Source organism: Macrobrachium nipponense, chromosome 20 (genome assembly GCF_015104395.2).
Source record: "Macrobrachium nipponense isolate FS-2020 chromosome 20, ASM1510439v2, whole genome shotgun sequence".
NCBI classification, from domain to species: Eukaryota; Metazoa; Arthropoda; class Malacostraca; order Decapoda; family Palaemonidae; genus Macrobrachium; species Macrobrachium nipponense.
The window spans coordinates 44,105,214-44,123,551 of NC_061089.1; the positions used below are offsets into that span (position 1 = coordinate 44,105,214).

General features: G+C 46.9%; 1 protein-coding gene across 1 annotated transcript; it reads left to right on the top strand.

Moving 5' to 3' along the window:
• The first annotated feature begins 11,594 nt into the window (after positions 1-11,594).
• LOC135220030 (uncharacterized protein K02A2.6-like) lies at positions 11,595-12,062 on the top strand. Its single transcript, XM_064257360.1, has one exon. The coding sequence runs from the start codon at positions 11,595-11,597 to the stop codon at positions 12,060-12,062; it is 468 nt and encodes a 155-aa protein (XP_064113430.1).
• The last annotated feature ends 6,276 nt before the right edge of the window (positions 12,063-18,338 follow it).

Sequence of the window (18,338 nt, forward strand, 5' to 3'; positions counted from 1 at the left end):
ATGTCTCTAAACGATGCCAGATGAGGAGGTTCGAATCTATCCGATGACAGATATTTTGAGGACTACGTCCAGTTCCAGTTCGGAGGTACTGGTTCCTTAGACTTTGAAGTCTCAAAAGATCTTATGAGATCGTGGAGATCTTTGTTATTTGCCAGATCTAATCCTCTGTTCCTGATACAGCCGAGAGCATACTTCTGTATCCCTTTATTGTGGATACGGCTAGATGAGATTTTACTCTCAGGAATAGCAAGAAATCAGCAATTTCCGCTATAGAGGTAGAGGAGGAGGACAACTTCTTGGCTCTACACCACCTTCTAAATACCTCCCACTTCGACTGGTTATTACTTTCGTAGTGGAGGTTCTGCGTGCTCTCGCGATCGCGCTTGCCACTTCGCAAGAAAGCCTCTCGCTCTGACAAGTCTTTCGATAGTCGAAAGGCAGTCAGAGCGAGAGCGGGGAGGTTTTGATGGTACCTCTTGAAGTAAGTGTGGTTGTCCTGAGAAGATCCGTCCTTCTTGGTAGGGATCTTGGAAAGTCTACGATCCACTCTACCACCTCCGTGAACCATTCCTGGGCCGGCCAAAAGGGGGCTATTAACGTCATCCTCGTCTCCTTTGACGCCACAAACTTTTTCATTACTAACCCCAGGATTTGAATGGGGGAAAAGCATAAACGTCTACTCGAGACCAATTTTCAGGCAGAAGGCGTCCCTCCATAAGTGCTCTTGGATCTTCCACGACCGAGCAAAACACTGGGAGCCTTTTTGAAATGAATGTTGCGAAGAGATCCACATGAGGAGTCCCCCACAGAGGACCAGAGATCGAGACACACTCCCTCGTGTAGTGTCCATTCTGTATGAAGGACCTGGTTCCTCCTGCTGAGCCTGTCCGCCCTCACATTCTTTTACTCCCTGTACGAACCTTGTCAGTAGGGAGATGTTCCTGTGAGACGTCCAAAGTAATAGGTCTCTCGTCAGCTCGTAAAGGAACGAGGAGTGCGTCCCTCCCTGTTTCCGAATGTAGGCAAGTGCGGTGGTGTTGTCCACATTTACTTGCACTACCTTGTTTGCTACCAGAGGTTCTAGGCTCTTCAAAGCCAGGATGTACGGCGAAGAGCTCTTTGCAGTTTATGTGCCCAAGTCACCTGTGCTGGTTCCCAGGTGCCTGACACCTCTTCTGAGCCTAATGTCGCTCCCCAACCTCTCTCCGACGCGTCGGAGAACAACACTAGGTCTGGGTTCTGTGTTCTTAGAGAGATCCCTTTGTTCTCTTCCAGAGGGAGCAACCACCATTGTAGGTGTGACTTTGTCTCCATTGGAATGGGAAAAACGTCCGACAGTTGTCCGGTTTTTCCAGCTCCAAGACCTCTTGAGGAAGAATTGAAGCGGACGTACATGTAGTCTTCCTAGAGGAAGAATTGTTTTGTAGCGAGGAAAGCGTCCCCAGAAGGCTCAACCATTCCCGCGCTGACGTTTGTTCCTTCTCTAAGAAGAGAGAGCCTATTCGCAAACCTTTTGCGATTCTCTCTTGCGAAGGAAAAACTCGAAAACCCCGAGAATCCATCCGAATCCCCGATAGACTAGGTCTTGTCTGGGGGGTCAGCTGAGACTTCTCGAGGTTCACGAGCAATCCCAACGCCTTGATCAAATCTAGAGTTAACATTAGGTCCTCCAAGCACTGTCTCTCTGATCTGGCCCTGATGAGCCAGTCGTCCAGATACAGAGAGATATTTATCCTTTGAGGTGAAGAAACCTCGCCACATTCTTCATCAGGCTTGTGAAGACCTGAGGAGCTGTGGACAGGCCGAAACACAAGGCTCTGAACTGAAGATCCTTCCCCCCGTCATGAAACGGAGGTTACTTCTTCGATGAAGGGTGGATCGGGACATGAAAGTAGGCGTCCTGGAGATCTAGATGACACCATCCAATCTCCTTGTCGTAATGACGCTAGGGACTGAAGCAGAAGTCTCCATGGAGAACTTCTCCTTCTGAACAAATTTGTTTCAGAGAGCTGACGTCCAGTACTGGTCTCCAGCCTCCCGAGGCTTTCGCCACACAGAAAAAAGGCGATTGTAAAACCCCGGGGAGTTTTGATCCAGTACTAGTTCTATCGCTCTCTTGTCCCACATTTGTTCCACCATCGATCGAAGAGTATCCCTCAGCACAGGGTCCTTGTACTTGCTGATAGTTCCCTTGGTATTGATGTTAGGGGAGGAGTGTTCAGGAAAGGGATACGATATCCCTTCCTTATGATAGTCAATGAAGACGCGTCTGCGTCTATCAGTGTCCAGGCCTCACGAATCCCAGGAGCCTGGCACCTACTGGTGCTTGGAGGAGGGAGAGTTTGTTTCTTTTCCCTTTTAAAGGGACGAAAGGCAGACCTACCTCTCTTCTCCGGAGCCTTCCTTCTTGCGGGAGGTCTGGAGGTCGGACCACCTCGAAAGGGCTGCATTGATGTACTAGGTCCTTTCTTGTCAGAGGCAGAAACAGGTTCTTCTTCCTAGCTGACTGCGTCAGAAGATCCTGAGTCGCCTTCTCAGTTAAAGAGTGAGCAACGTCCTTCACTAACTGATGAAGGGAACAAAAAGTCAGAAAGAGGCGAATACAGTAGAGCTGCCCTCTGAGGCATGCGAGATGCCTTTGTTAAGAAGGCGCCCATACACCGTCCTTTTCTTTAAAAGACCTGCTCCAAATAATGAAGAGATTTCAAAAGATCCATCCTGTACCGCTTTGTCAATGCAAGACAAAATGCATAACAGGGCTTCAGGTTCGATTCCTTCCGAATCATGGGCTTTCTTGGACATCACCCAAAGGGACCAATCTAAGAAGTTGAAGACTTCCAATACATGAAAGAGTCCCTTGAGGAGATGATCCAGTTTCTGAAATACCCCACGTAATTCGTGCTGAATTGAGACTTTGTCGACGTGAAGCGTCAACTAAAGTCGAAAATCTGCCTCTGTTGTAAGGGAGAGATCGATACCCATATTCTCTCCCGTCTTATACCATATGCCTCTTTTCCAGCTAATCTTGCTGGTTAGGCATGCAAAAGACTGTCCTGACTAAGTCTTTCTTAGACTTCATCCATGAGTCTAAGGCGTGTAATGCCCTCTTCATCAGATGGTGGGTTTCATTTTTAGAAAAGACGAAGGCTTCTTCGTCTTAGCACTGGAAAGAGCGAGCGCGGTAGAAGGAGGAGCAGCAGGAGTCAACTCGTCTCCATACTCCTCAAGAAGCAGGGTAGTCAAAACCTTATAGTTGGACAGACCCTCTCTTCCATGTATTCATCATCCGAGTTTTCCTCCAACTCGGGATCTATCTGAGTCTCCGTTCTCCTTTCTGAACTTTCCTCTTCTGGAGGAGACAAAAAAACTCCTAATAGGAGAGGGGCTAAGGGAATGATACTCCTTCCTCTTTCCGCTCTAAAAGACTTGGAAGGCGTCACAAGCTCCGGCTTCTCTTGAACTTTAGAAGACGCCTTGTATGACGCTTCCCGTTCTCCGAGCGTCCTGGCTGACGTCTCTTGCTGACGTCTTGATGACGCTTCGCGCCTGGAAGACGCTCCGCTCTCTAAAGGCGTCCTACTTGGCGTCATAATATTGGTACGGAGCGTCACGTCTAAGATCCGCTTTCAATGACGCTTCACTTCTAAAAGACGTCTTACGTTTCTCTGGCTTTACGAAACTCTCGTAAGCCCCCGTTCTAGCTCTCGAACTCGAAGCTTCTGCAAGACGTTTAGCAGTGTCACGTCTGTCTGACGCTTCTCTTTGAGCAGGTGAGAGAGGACGAGACTTCTTAATTGGAAGCGTCACGTCCTTCCGACGGGCGCTAAAACTCCCACAAGAGATGACAGTTGTTCCTGAACTGCCATAATTATCTTTTCTTGACGCTTCTCCCAACGTCTAGTGCATGACGCCTTTCGTCATCACTCGGGGAAGAAGAATGAAGGTACTTCCTCGCTAAGCGTCAGGGCGACTGACGCCACCTTCGCTTTCTTAATAGCAGACGGAGCGTCATCTGAGAAGCGCTCTGGGCTCGAATCTATGTCAGGCTTCATATGACGCTTCAGCGGTCTCGACAAGTTCGACTCCTTCCACCCTCGTTTAGGTGAGGGAGAGGGAGAGGACGAGAAACACGCGCGAAAGACGCTTTTTCTATAGCGCCCTTGAGCCGCCTGCCATGAAGCAGAGCTAGCTGAAGGGACGTCTGACCGTTGGGGATTCCCCACGACCCTCCTTAAGGCTTTCGACTTTCCTTCTCCTCTGGGCATGGGAGCTTGGAAGAGGTCTAGGCCTGGGAGCGTCGCAGGGACGATCAAACGCCCCCTCCACAACACTGGGAGAACTCACTTCACTGAAATGCTCACTATCACTAGCCTTACCTTTGGAGTCAGCCATCTTTGGATTTCATGTCTCTATAGTAGCTTTCAGATTGGCGATTTCCGATGCCGAATCCGAAAAAGCACTCTGAGAATGAGATATATAGGGAGAAATCTACATCAGTAGGATTAGAATTATCGTGAAAGGCTCAATAGGCCTTGAACTCACACCTTTCAGCCGTCTAACTCTATCCCTCTCTAACTTCTTCAAATAAGAAGTCAAAGTCTTCCACTCTTCTGCATTCAATCCTCGCATTCCTTACAAGTATTTAATAGCGAACACTGACCCCCCTACATTTACGGCATACAGTGTGAGGGATCAACCGAAGCTTTCGGTATCATCACCCTGCAGCTACATTCACAACACATTCTCACACTCACATTAGAATCAGACATACTGAGAAAAATCCAAAAGAGTTATTCAAAAAACAGTCCACAGTAGCGTAATGCCAAAAACGATTCGATCCAAATACGTCACCAAAAAGCCGAAAAAAAAAAACGTTGATCAAACGGTTGGAAAAATGAGAATCTAAAGTCAGGAGGTAATAACAACAATGTTGATACCACCGGCGACAGAGAAAATATGCTAGAAAACGGGGATGGTTCCTAGTCCTGCCGCCCAGGGCAGGCCGGTAGATCACCTGACCTACCTGTAGCTCCGAGTGGCGCGAAATTTGAATTTCTGTCGGGACGACGGAGTCTTAGCTATGTATATATCTGACAGGGTAAGTTGATTGTAGAAATTAGTTGTTTATTGAAAAGAAAATCCCCAGAAGAATTTTTAATAGGTCGTGCAATGGCGCTGTTTAATGATGCTTGCTCATATAATTTTCGCCAAATTTTGAAAGGGAGGAAGAAACAAACCTCGATGAACAGGATTTTAGTTAAAACATCCTTCATGAAAATAAAAAGTGAGGAGGAAATAAAGTGCGTCAAAAAGGCCAAAAGTCAGTGAAGAGGAAGAAGTTTAAAAAGCCAAGTCAGTGAAGAGGAAGAAGTTAAAAAAAGCCAAAGTCAGTGAAGAGGAAGAAGTTTAAGTGATGTAAAAATAAAAATAAGTATAAAAATCACAAAACAAAATTTTTTTTTTAAAATAGCAATTAAGTTTAGCAATAAAGTGTAGCATAGTATGCAAATTAAATTTAGCAATGTAGCATTTAAGTATGTAGCAAGTAACTTCAGTTAGCGATAGAGCACATGTAAACAACCTCCTTCAGCAATCGTCTTTCTCTCACCACCACCCTCTGTACCCACATTTCACTGCTCCACCTCTGCCATCGCCTTTGTATAATCCTCAAGGTAAAGTACATTTAATAAAGCCAGTTTATTTCCTTACATTCACTTTTATTATGTATCAATATTGTTTTATACATTATTTATTTATATACAAGTGCATTTTTGTTTTTTCTAATCTAAAAACATGTAACAACAAAATTTGGTGTGTTTTGGGGGGCTGGAAGATATTAATAGCATTTCATTCACTTAATAGGGAAATTAGTTTTGATATACATACAAGCAAATTGAGTTGTGAGGTTGGTCACGGACCAAATCAAACTTGTATGTCAAGGTACCACTGTATACATATTGTCAAGAGTAAACTCACATGCCATCTCGTAAGTCAAAAGATCGTCAAGTAACTAATATTATATTCTTCATTTGATATTGTATAATACACTGTGGACCAACTCACCCCTACAATCTTTCTTTAATCCACTTTCCTTGTTCAAGTTCACTGCAGACAAACCTCTAAGTTCAGGCGATGAACCAGGAAGAAATGTTAATCCTTCCCTGAGGCAAGCCCACTGGCAGAGAGGCAAAGAATCAGCATGTGTGCGCCACCATCTTGGAACTTGGGCCACGAGGTCACCAATGCCAGGGCAAGATGCCCACTACCACCATCTAGATGCCAGACCCTCGTAATCTCCAGAGGTTGTAAAAGGGGGTTCGAATCGGAAAGCTCGGCAAGCTCGGCCTTAGAATTCGTTGAAAGCTCATCCAGGACTCAGGTCCTCCCCCTTGTTCTTGAACTGCTCCATCTTAAGCACGTGGCTACAGTGGACCTGGTATATTTTTGTAGAGTCAATTCACTTGCCGCACCATTGCTGGCCCCTCTACAGTACAAGGAACAACTCTCCTGAGGACGGAAAAGTGCCGGTTTTAAGCTTTTAGTCATACATCACTATTAGCCTATTACTGTTTTATGAGTCCTTTTTCACTGTGCGAAATACCTACAGTGAGACCTGCAATGCCATATTAATTTGTGCTGTTTCAAGTTCAAAAGCATTTAAGTGAAGGTCCCCAGAAACTGCATGAAGCACCAGGGGCCATGAAGCTTTCTGCAACGCCAACAACCCAACAAGCCTGGTGATTGCAAGATCTGACAACCCAGCTGTCAATGCAGTTTTACGGAGGAAGGCGCCATCGCAGCAGTGGAAGGACAACCTGTCCAGCTGGGTACTACATATCCATCCACAGCATCAATGGCTACCTCGCTCATCTCTAATAAACCATCAGTACCGAGATACCGGTATCTTTGTCCAGCGACTCTTTTTCTACATGCTTCCTTTTCTGTACATCACTTGCGTACAAGTTTATCAAGGTTGCATTGTTTTATTTTTTAACCGGACTATAAAACTATATTGGCATAATGAAGTAGCATGCCATGGATAAATGAACTCAATATGATAGGCAGATAACCTCGACAAAAAGTTCATTACACTTTTGTCTCTGGATGCCATTAGTATAGTTTTCACTGCAATATAATGCCTGCATTCTTCACAATGGAACCAGCACTACACTAATCGAGAGTGCAAACAAAGATACAGTTAGATTTGTCCAATAAGGTAACATAGGTTAGGCTATGCAAGTACTATAGCCTACAACCAGGTGTAGCCTAATAAAGCTGACCTGAAAATGGGATTTAGGTAGGAGTAGTGAGCAACAAGGCAAGCACAATATAAAAGAAAGACTGGTTTAGCCTAGACTAAATTTTAGTAGGAATTCATAAACAGTGGTACCTAGACAAATGAGTTTACATTTGTATGTGACCGACCTCATAATTTGCTCATGAATATCAAAACTAATTTCCCCATTAAAATCAAAGGAAATGCTATTGATTTGTACTGGTGGCGCCCATAACACGCATCAATTTTTTTTTTTACATGTTTTTTAAATAGGAAAAAAAAAAGCCTTATCTAATTACAAAATAGGGTAGAAAAAACAATAATAATACATAATAAAAGTGAATTTAAAGAAATAAACTGGTTTTATTAATTGTAATTTACCTTGAGGATCACACGAAGGCGAAGGCAGAGGTGAAGCAGTGAGACATTTACCCACTGACAAAGATATCCTTTGTGACCTATGCCTTTGGGGTTTCCACTCCACCTACCCTGAAGATTTTCTTTAGTTAGCTTATGTCTTAAAGGTTATGGGGTGTTCCGAGTGGTATACCAGTAGCGGTGTAACCTTGCAGTCACCACTCACATTTGTGCACAGCACACAGGCTAACCTATCCTTCATATGTTTGTGACCTCGCATGCTCTTTTCCTCTGCTGTTATGGAGGTCCTCCTTCGTATCTTTTCCCAGAGGAGCCCGGTCTCGTCACATCTGAAGACTTGCTGAGGGATGTGTCCTTCCATCTCTACCAGTCCAGTAAAATGTTTAACAAACTCCTTGGCTGCCTTCACATCGAAGCTGGCTGCCTCAATATGCCTGACGATGGAGTGAATACCAGTCTTTTTTTTAAAGTTTTGATGGAGTACCTGCTATCGTTTATTGTTAAGATATGTTTTTCCCATGGAGGCAGGCGCCAAGTAAGCGTGCCGGTTGGAGACGGCAACTGGCGTCAGTATGTAATTGAGGACCTAATAAACCACACGCTCTACCACTGTGTATCTCTTGTCCCACCTTGACATCCAACATGGCGCAGTGATTCTTTAAGGACCAACGTGACCCTCACCATGCCCTTCCAGCGTCGCTCAGCGCAGTCCACCCCAAGGGCCGCCCGCCCCTGTCGTCCCCCGTGGGCTCGTTCCTACCCTACAAGAAGCCAGGTAGGCCATGGCGGCACAGCAACAAATGATCAACTCCCTCCGTGACCAGATTACGACACACGCTACCCTGGTCCCTTCGTCTGAAGCCCCGGAGAAGTGTGAAATCGAGCTGAAGCCCGCCGCATTCAGATCCTGGAGAAGATCGATGGAATGTTGGATCGAATTGTGCAGACTACCACCGTACAAGGTCGTCCACCACATCAGGCTATACTGCACGCCCCCTCTGCAACGAGCGCTGGACGCCAGATTCACCTCTCAGGAATGGAGTAACCTCACCGCTACGGAAGCCATGGATTTCATTCGCGATATTGTGTTACGCTCTACAAACCGTGCTGTGTTATGGTCGGGATTTTTTGCAATGCGATGCAAGGCCCAGCGGAAAGCGTTAGTGATTACTTTTTAAAGTGTTCCCAAAAGGCCACCAATTGCAATTTCCAGTGCCCTCAGTGTCAGTATAGCCTAGCCGAATATATGTTATTACCTAAGTTAACGGTGGGCCTAAGTGATAAGGCTATGCGTCGTCACGTGTACCAATGTAGCAATGACATTAATAGTGTTAGCGCACTAGGGCTAGGTGCTGTGCCTACGAGGCGGCCCGTGTTGACGCCGCTGCGCGCCAATGCAATTGGCGGGAAACTGCTCTCGCGGCTGGCAGCGAGATATCCGAGGCAGATCATCCGAATGCAACCGTCGCTGGTACAGGTAGGGGCCACCCACCCCCTCCCTGTGGGAACTGCGGCGGCCGCCACGCCCCCGGCAGAGCCTCATGCCCCGCCAAGTCCGCCGTATGCAACGGATGCCGCAAGCAGGGCCACTATCAAAAATGCTGCAGGAAATCCATGCAAAAACGGCCAGAATCTCCGACAGATGTGTCTAGTGCTGTGCTTGTTGCGGGCGCCAACCTCACCGCCACCAGTAGTGGAGGTAACAGTCGTCCACACCGCCACAGGAGTACAAGCGCCTGTCGTCGCCGTGGCGGACACCGGGGCACAGGTATGTATGGCGGGCCCTCCCTATTGTCGCGCCTCAAGTCCGCCCAGCAGCCCTTACACCCCGTGCCGCCTTGCGGGATGAGTAGCAAACCTCCCCCTGAAGTGCCTTGGATCCGCCGTGTGCCACGTCACCTTGCAAGGCCGCACCACGGAGCAGGACGTGTACTTCGTGCAGTCGGGCAAAACACCTATTCCTGTCACTGGACGCCTGCAGGGACTTGAAGCTGGTACCCAAGGAGTTCCCCCACCCCACCCCGCGGTGGCACACGTGAGCTTGTTCGACGGCGTAGCCAACGGGCCGCCCAGGTACCACCCCGACCCGCCGAGGTGCCCCTGCCGCCCAGGAGGAGCATGCAGCCAGACTGGAAGCCTGGCTCCTGCAACATTTCGCCACGACAACGTTTAACACAGCCAGAAAGCCACTGCCAGTGATGCAAGGGGGAACCGCACCACATCCACCTGCTCCCAGGAGCCATGCCCTAAGCATGCCACACCCCAGCATCGGTGCCAAAAAAAACTGGGAAGAGGAAGTGAAGGCCCAGCTCGAAGAGGACGTCGTCCGTGGCGTCATAGAACCAGTACCTGCTGGGCAGCCGACCGGCCGAGTGTGTGCCCGTATGGTGGTCGTCGCCAAGAAGTCAGGACAGCCACGCCGTACAGTCGACTACCAGCGCCTCAAAACATCTTGCCTGGGGAGACACACAATACCCCAGCCCCATTCGACATGGTGGTCCGGGGTACCCAAGCACACATTCAAGACTGTGGCGGACGGACGCATACTGGGTGGGGATACCACCAGGTGAGCTAGACGAGGAAAGTCGCGACCTGACCACATTCATCACCCCCTGGGGAAGATTTCGTTTCCGACGTACCCCCATGAGACACTGCTCCGCCGGCGATGCGTATACCCGACGATTCGACGACGCCATCCAAGATATCCAGGAAATACAAGTGTGTCGACGACACCCTGCTCTACAACGACAGCATCGAAGGGCTTTCTGGCATGCCTAACGACTTCCTCGAAACCTGCGCAGCTAAAATGGCGTCCACTCTGAAGCCGGAGAAATTCCAGTTCGCAAGAAGAGAAGTGGATTTTGTGGGCTTCAACTTGGGCTGGGAGGCCTACAAGCCAACAGAGGAACGTTTGGCGGGCATCAAGAATTTCCCAATGCCGTGTCAGCCCTCTATCACCGACATAAGGGCGTGGTACGGATTCGTCAACCAGCTGGCACCCTTCCTCGCAACAGCCCCCATCATGAACACATTCAGGGAGCTCTCAAGAAGCCAACGGGGAGTTAGTGTACTGGGACGAGGCACTCCGCACCAAATTCCATCACGCTCAGGACACAATCTGCCAATTAGCAAAGAACGGGTTGGCCTACTACAACAGGAGCCGCCCCACAGCAGCGATCACTGACTGGAACAAAGAGGGCATAGGGTTTGTTATTCTCCAGCAGTATTGCGCGTGCAGCTCCGCCGCCACACCCTTTTGCTGCACGAGCGGGTGGCGCCCTGGCGCTATGCGGCAGCCGCCATCTCACCACCGCTGAAGCTGGCTACGCCGCCGTGGGGGAGGGGGAAGCCCTCGCGGTAGCCTGGTGTCTCCAAAAAGGCAAGGCTGTTCCTGCTGGGTGCCCCAACCTCACCGTCGTGACAGACCACCGCCCATTAACCAAGTTGCTGGGGGATCGGGCCCTTACGGAAATCTCCAACCCCCGTCTCTTCAGGCTGAAGGAGAGAACCCTGCAGTACCGCTTCAGGGTCAAGTATCTGCTGGGGAAGCGTAACAGTGCGGCAGACTTCCTATCACGATACCCCGCCTTGAAATTTGAAAGCGATCCCAGCACCCACGACGTGGACCTCGACAAGGACCTCACCGACGCCATGGCAGCCGCGGTCTTGGCAGCAGTAGAGCACGAAAGCTGCGTCGTGGACGAGGCAAGTATCAGACATGCCGCCGTCGGCGACCCCGTTTATCAGCTGCTCATGGCCAGGGTCCCAGGAAGTTGCATGCCTTCGGCCCTTCTACGGTATCAGGGAGAGGCTGGCCGTCGTCCAAGACTTAGTGACATACACATTTGAACAGGGTGGCAACGTCCGCCTAGTTACACCGGAGCCCCTTCGTCAGCAGGTGGCCTGCCAACCTACACGCGGGCACCAAGGCCTGGACTCCATGCAACGACGAGCGCGCCAGACGGTATACTGGCCTGGACTCGAGGGGGACCTGCAGTATCGACGCTCCTTGTGCGAAGAATGCGACGTTCACGCACCATCCCAGGCCGCGGAGGAATTCATCATCACACCACCCCCTGAGTACCCCTTCCAGATGATGGTAGCAGATATGTTCCAGCACGACGGACACATGTACATGGCCTACGCAGATAGGCTCACAGGCTGGCTGGAGCTGGCCCACTTCCCCCACGGTACCTCCTCCTCTCACATCAAGACCCAGCTACATCGCTACTTCGCCAGGTGGGGGGCCCCGGAGCAAATCTCCACGGACGGGGGCACTAATCTGGCAAGCGAGGAAATGGAGGGGGAATTTTTCAAGTTGTGGGGCGTGTCCGTGCGACTATCATCTGCCCAGTACCCGGAGTCCAACGGCAGGGCAGAGGCCGCGGTCAATGTTGGAAGCGGATAATAATGGCCAACACGGGCAGCGACAGCAACCTCGACATGGACAAGTCCTCGTTGGCTATGCTGCAGTACCTCAACACACCCCTCCGCGGAATGAATAAGTCACCCGCTCAGATGGCAGCAGGCAGGCAGCTCCAGAGACGGCGTACCTACGGCCACTGGCACCTCACGGTAGACAAACACTGGGGGGCAACCCTCCGGCATAGAGAACGTCAGATGGCTGACAATGGTTGCTGCCCTCACCGGGGGACGAGAACGGACCCTCCAGAACGCTTCCCGTCATCAACCCGGGCTCCCATGTACGAGTGCAAAATCAAGCCACCAAGCTGTGGGACCGTACCAGTATCGTGACGGAAATGCTCCCATACCGACAATTCCTAGTCAGACTGAACGGCAGCGGGCGCCTCTCCCTCCGTAACAGGAAACACCTGCGACTCACATCATCGGGGCCCCAGCCAGTGCGAGCCACACCTACCACACATCCAGCCCCTCACACGCCCAAGCAGCCACCGGTCAGCCACCCTACGCCGAGCCTGCAAGCAGTGCGGGAGTCGTGCCCATCACGTCACGCCAGGAGGCCAGCTTGGATGAATGACTACATATGACGTCTTTGACTGTCATACACCCTTCTTATGTGTAATCATGTACATTACAGGCAGCATCTGTTTATTTTGTTTTATTGGATCTGTCCCATTACTCTGTCGCATGCATCCAATTTAATCCATGTATATCCATGTATTCTTTTTATTTCCTATCCATGTATACCCATGTATTTAATCTCGGGGGGGGGGGGGGGGGGGGGGGGGGGTGATGGATGGAATACCTGCTATTGTTTATTGTTAAGATATGTTTTCCCATGGCGAGGCAGGCGCCAAGTAAGCGTGCCGGTTGGAGACGGCAACTGGCGTCATTATGTAATTGAGGACCTAATAAACCACACGCCTCTACCACCGTGTATCTCTTGTCCCACCTTGACATCCAACAGTTTTCAAACCAGTCGCAACTGGCTCTGAATGACTTTTCCAAATGCCTTGTCCACTGACATTCCCCCTCTTCCACAATAAATCCCCAGATGTCTTGTGCCTTGTAAGACATGATTCACTCGGTTATATGTAGTATCTCCTGCCATCTGCATCTCATTTAACCAAACCAACAACAACTCCATCTCTTCACGGACAGCTCTGATATAATTTTAACACCCTTGGCTGGTGTTATAGCCTTTATCGACTACTGTTTTTAAAATTGTACAGATGTGGTTGTCTGATCGTAATATACACACACCTTGTTCAGATTTTCTATGATTTTGTGCTTCATATCCAAAGTAATCACCCTTTTCTTCTTAGCACTGGTCTTGCCCATCACTTTCCTAGGACCATGATGAAAACTAAGAAAAATCCAAAATACAGGGGACAGTGCAGAAAATAAAGTGAGAAATACTTTGAGAAGTTGTAGAAATGGTAACCATGTGAACTGAACGAGTGTGGGGTGGCTTGGCGAGTCGGTGTGCTAGCTTTATTGGAGGACAAAATGGAAAGATGGTGGAATCTCCCAGATCGTACCTCAAAATTTCGGGTCACTTCTCAATGCAAAAAGTAGCTTGTGCGCCATCTTGTTTCCCGTTAACATCATACGGTGACCATTTGTAAATCAAGGTATTACTGTACATAAAACATGACTGAACAAATTCTAAACTGGCTAGTCTAATGTCAAAGAACTTCCAGTGTAGACTATATCAAATAACTCTCAGTATAGCCTATGTAAAAGAACTCCCAGTATAGCCTATGTCAAAGAACTCCCAGTGTAACCAATGTCACAGAACTCCCAGTGTAACCTATCCTATGTCAAAGAACTCCCAGAGTGTAGGCCTATGTCAAAGAACTCCCAGAGTGTAGCCTATGTCAAGAACTCCCAGTGTAACCTAGCCTATGTCAATTCCCAGCGTAACCTAGCCTATGTCAAAGAACACTCTGCATAGTCTATGTCAAAAGAACTACCAGTGTAGCTTATGTCAGAGAACTCCCAGCTTAGCCTATGACAAACAACTCCCAGTTCAGGACTTAGCAAGAGCTCCACAAATGGCAAATTACAAGTTAAATGTTATACCTAATAGGCAGACTAATATTGGTAGTAGTGGCCCAGGTAATTCTAGGCCTAAGCCCTCATTCCACAGTAAAGTAGACTATGGCAGTTGACGTTTTCCTACGTTATTTTACTTACTGGAGAAGAATTTAAAGTAATACATATTTATTCGGACGACTGTAATTAACCCCACCCCCAGGGCCAGTATAAAACACGCCGAAGTACTGGGGAACTATTCTTTGGAATTACCCTGCAAGAAACGTAACTGCGGATACGACATCCACTAGGGGTTGGGCGCTCCAATGTATTTCGCCGTGTTTAGTACTGGCCCCGGGGGTGGGGGTTAATCACAGGTCGTCCGAATAAATATTACTTTAAATTCTTGTTCAGTAAGTAAATAACGCAGGAAAACGTCAACTGCCATAGTCTACTTTACCGCGGAATGATGGCTTAGAATTACCGTATCCCAGTAAGATAAGTTACATGTAAAAAGAGTTAACAATATGCAATAAAAGGGCAAACAGGTAATTCTAGAGAATTAACTCTGCATGGACTGCAAGAAACGTAACTGCGAATACGACATCCAATAGGGATTGGGGCGCCTAATGTATTTCGCCGTGTTTAGTACTGGCCCCTGGGGGTTAATTACAGTCGACTGCCAAAAAATAACGGCAAATTCTTAATACCTAAGCAACCCAAATACTATAGGAAACTGTAATTTCCAAAGAAATACCCGACGCGAGTTATTATTTAGATATATCGGCAAAACACATCAAACAAAAAACCTAACAAGGGTAAACCTACTGCAAATGCCAAGAAACTCCAGAAAAAATTTAGCAAAACATGCAATACCTAGGTCAAAATGATCATTAGGTACTAGGTATATACTACTAGGTAGGCATAGCAATGATTGGGACCAGTGCCTGCGTCATTTAGGACGTGTAGTAAAGTTGCAGACATGATACCTAGGTATCTTAGAAGTGATAGAACCTTCAGAAACGGTACTCAAGAGTTACAGCAGCAATGGCATAGAAGTTATAGGCTAGGTTCATCGCAAGTGGAAGTGTAACAGTATGGTGATCAGGAAGTAGGCAAGTTACTATACTGACAGTAGTCAAAGGAAAAGGACAAACCTAACCGGACCTACATTGGTTTAGGTGTAGCCTATACAATTACAATGGCTAGTATTCCATGGGTTACAGGTACAAAACATAAAACCTACTGAAAAGAATTTTCAATTAACTAACCTACCTGCTCCCTCAGGACGATCACCTATCTTCGAAATGGTTAAGAGCGATAAAGAGTGGTACTAATTACTCAAAAAAATGCACAGTGAGTATCATAATTATCATGTAGGTTTATGAGCTAGACCTACATACCGTTTAGGCCAGTTGTTAAAAATGTTGGAGTTTACTGGATTCGAGGGAGAGCAATTTTTCATTATATGGCTAACCTGCTCCTTTAGTTTTGATCATTAGGTAGTACTAGTATATAGCTAGCTACCACTGTATGAATACAATTGTTATTATATCACATGCCACTGGACAATAGTTGCAATTTTGCAAATGTTATCAGGTTTGCAGCTTAAATTTTGTACCCAAGGACATAAGGTGAAAGACTCCCTACTTTGATGAAAAAAAAAAAAAAGTACGAGACGACTCCATGGTAAAGATGGAAGTAACACACCTTCGAGAGGGAGCCATTTCATTCCATTTGCCTAATTGTAATTGTCCTTCGTGCTTATCCTTATCTGCTTCATCACATCGAAGAGAGCCACTTGATTTGAAAATAATAAGGTTGGAGAGAGGAGTCAGCATTGAAGGCTGAATTTGGGGAATTTTGAACGATTATAGGGAATTTTTTTTTTTTTTGCAGCTGTCTAGGGAAATGCTGTTGAAACTGGGAACCTGCCTCAAAATGTATACAAAACATTGCGTCCTGGGAAGTGCTTTGCGGTAACGTATTAGGTTGCTGTGATGTTCGTAGGCCAAGAAGAAAACAGTCCAATATTTCTCCCTTGAAGAAGGTATGGTGAGGTGTATACTTGCCATAAGAGGTATGAGAGATTGTCGCATGTCTACGTAGTGTAGTATCAAAGAACCTGGAATTATCACGACACTTGTTCAAAAAATTGAACCATGTTTTGGCGGCAGATGTTTGCCATTTGTAGCTTAACCTATAAAATATAGTCACTTAATATATGAAAATAAGCAACATTCCTCAAGACATTGTTATAAGACTCATTGAGCGGTAGTCAAATGCGACTCATGTTGGGAATGTAGAACCAGGCTAAGGGTGTGTAGTAGTGTAGTAGACCTACTATATACGTTAGGCTATATCTTGGACTAATTTCTGTATGCCTTTGGGTGCAAGAATACTGTTTTAAATTAACTTTTGTACTACAGGGAGCCAGTTAGAAGAAAGGCGCCCCTTCCTTGCAACATATCCAGCAGAATGTAACCAGAAGTCAGGGGTTTGCTTTCATCAATCTCAACCAACTCAACCCAGAACATGAACTAAGCATCAGCCTTGACTATCAAGTTATGATACATACACAGCTAAGCCTAACGTTTTTTGTTAGTATTAGTAGGCCAAAGCAAGATTGTTTTTATTCTTATTTTGCGGGCAGAAGAAAGTGTTTATGCATAGCCCCGACACACGGCTTACGTTGTTGTCTATGTATAGCTTGTGAGGTAACCACGTTCGCACAAAGAGACGTCGAGAACCATTTGATAGAGCTACAGCGAAAGATTTCGAAAAAAGGAGTCGCTAGGGAATTTGGAAGAATTAGGCCAGGAGAATTCTGGTTTGACTTGACCGAAATGCTACGGATTTAACTAAATTCAAGGAAGACGCAAATTAAAGGGAAAAGGATTTAATATTAATGTTGCTTCTGGATTGCATCAGAGTTTCCGCATTTTTTCCGGAGAGAGAGAGAGAGAGAGAGAGCTTGTTGTGTCTGGGGGGGGGGGGGGGGGTGGGGGGGGGGGGGGGGGGAGCGGCGCCGGGATAAGGAAAGTCCGTTTTACACTAAGAAGATAGAGAGAAATGGGATGCAGGGATAGAAGAGTGTATTTTACACCAAGATGTGTGAGAGAGAGAGAGAGTGATGCAAGGAAAATGAAAGTCCAATTTCCACCGAAATGAGAGAGTTTAATCGTATTGGATTCAAGAGAGTGAAAATCCTTCATCAGGTGAAAAACAAAGAATAAAAAAAACGTACTATAACGCTGCCATTTAGATTCACCAGCCCATAACCAGCCAGAAAGGGAAATTTTTTTTTTTTTTTACTTTTTTTTTTTTCTTTACTCAAAAGCCTTCTGAAACTTTCTCCTGCCCTTATCATTGAGGAACGGCAACGTGCTTGGAATTCCAACGACTAGTGTTTGTGAACTACGTGCAAGAACGGGAGAACTATCGGCAGCCGCAGAAATATGAGAGAGAGAGAGAGAGACCTTAATCGCCTTGGAATCACAAGGAAGATAACTTACAGATTCTTACAGAAATATTCGAAGGTGCAAGAATAAGAGAATAAGGTAAGAAAGAGAGAGAGAGAGCAGGCGAAATGTTAGACGTATTGAAATCATGAGAAAGTTAACGAAGAGAAAGTTAATAAAAAAAAAGCGATTTTTCAAAAATAAGATGAAAGAGAGAGAAAGCTTAATCGTACTGGATTCATGACAAAGATAACACTGATTCTAACTGAAAAGAAAAAATTCGAAATTGCATGAATAAGAGAGAAGAGAGAGATTATTAATCTTATCCGATTCACGAGAAGTATCGTATAGACGCATTCTGAAAAATTGAACGTACAAATATACAATAAAGGAGAGACGGAGAGTACACCATAACAAGACGGGCAATATGCATTATAATCACGACATGCGGGTGGTTCGCACTACCGAGAGCGATTGAACCGGCCACGCATCAGCGAATTTCGACGTCGAAATTCGTCCGAGAAATTGCAGGAATAATCGACATGATTGAAACCAGCTGCTGGCATCTAGCGCCCAGGTTCCTCATGTCTGGTTTGTAAGGAATGCAAGTAGCAAAATTCAATATAACTAAATGCTACCTATTATTTTTATATTATTATTACTTTTTTTTCTCTCTCTCTCTCTCTCTATCACAGTCCTCCAATTCGACTGGGTGGTATTTATAGTGTGGGGTTCCAGGTTGCATCCTGCCTCCTTAGGAGTCC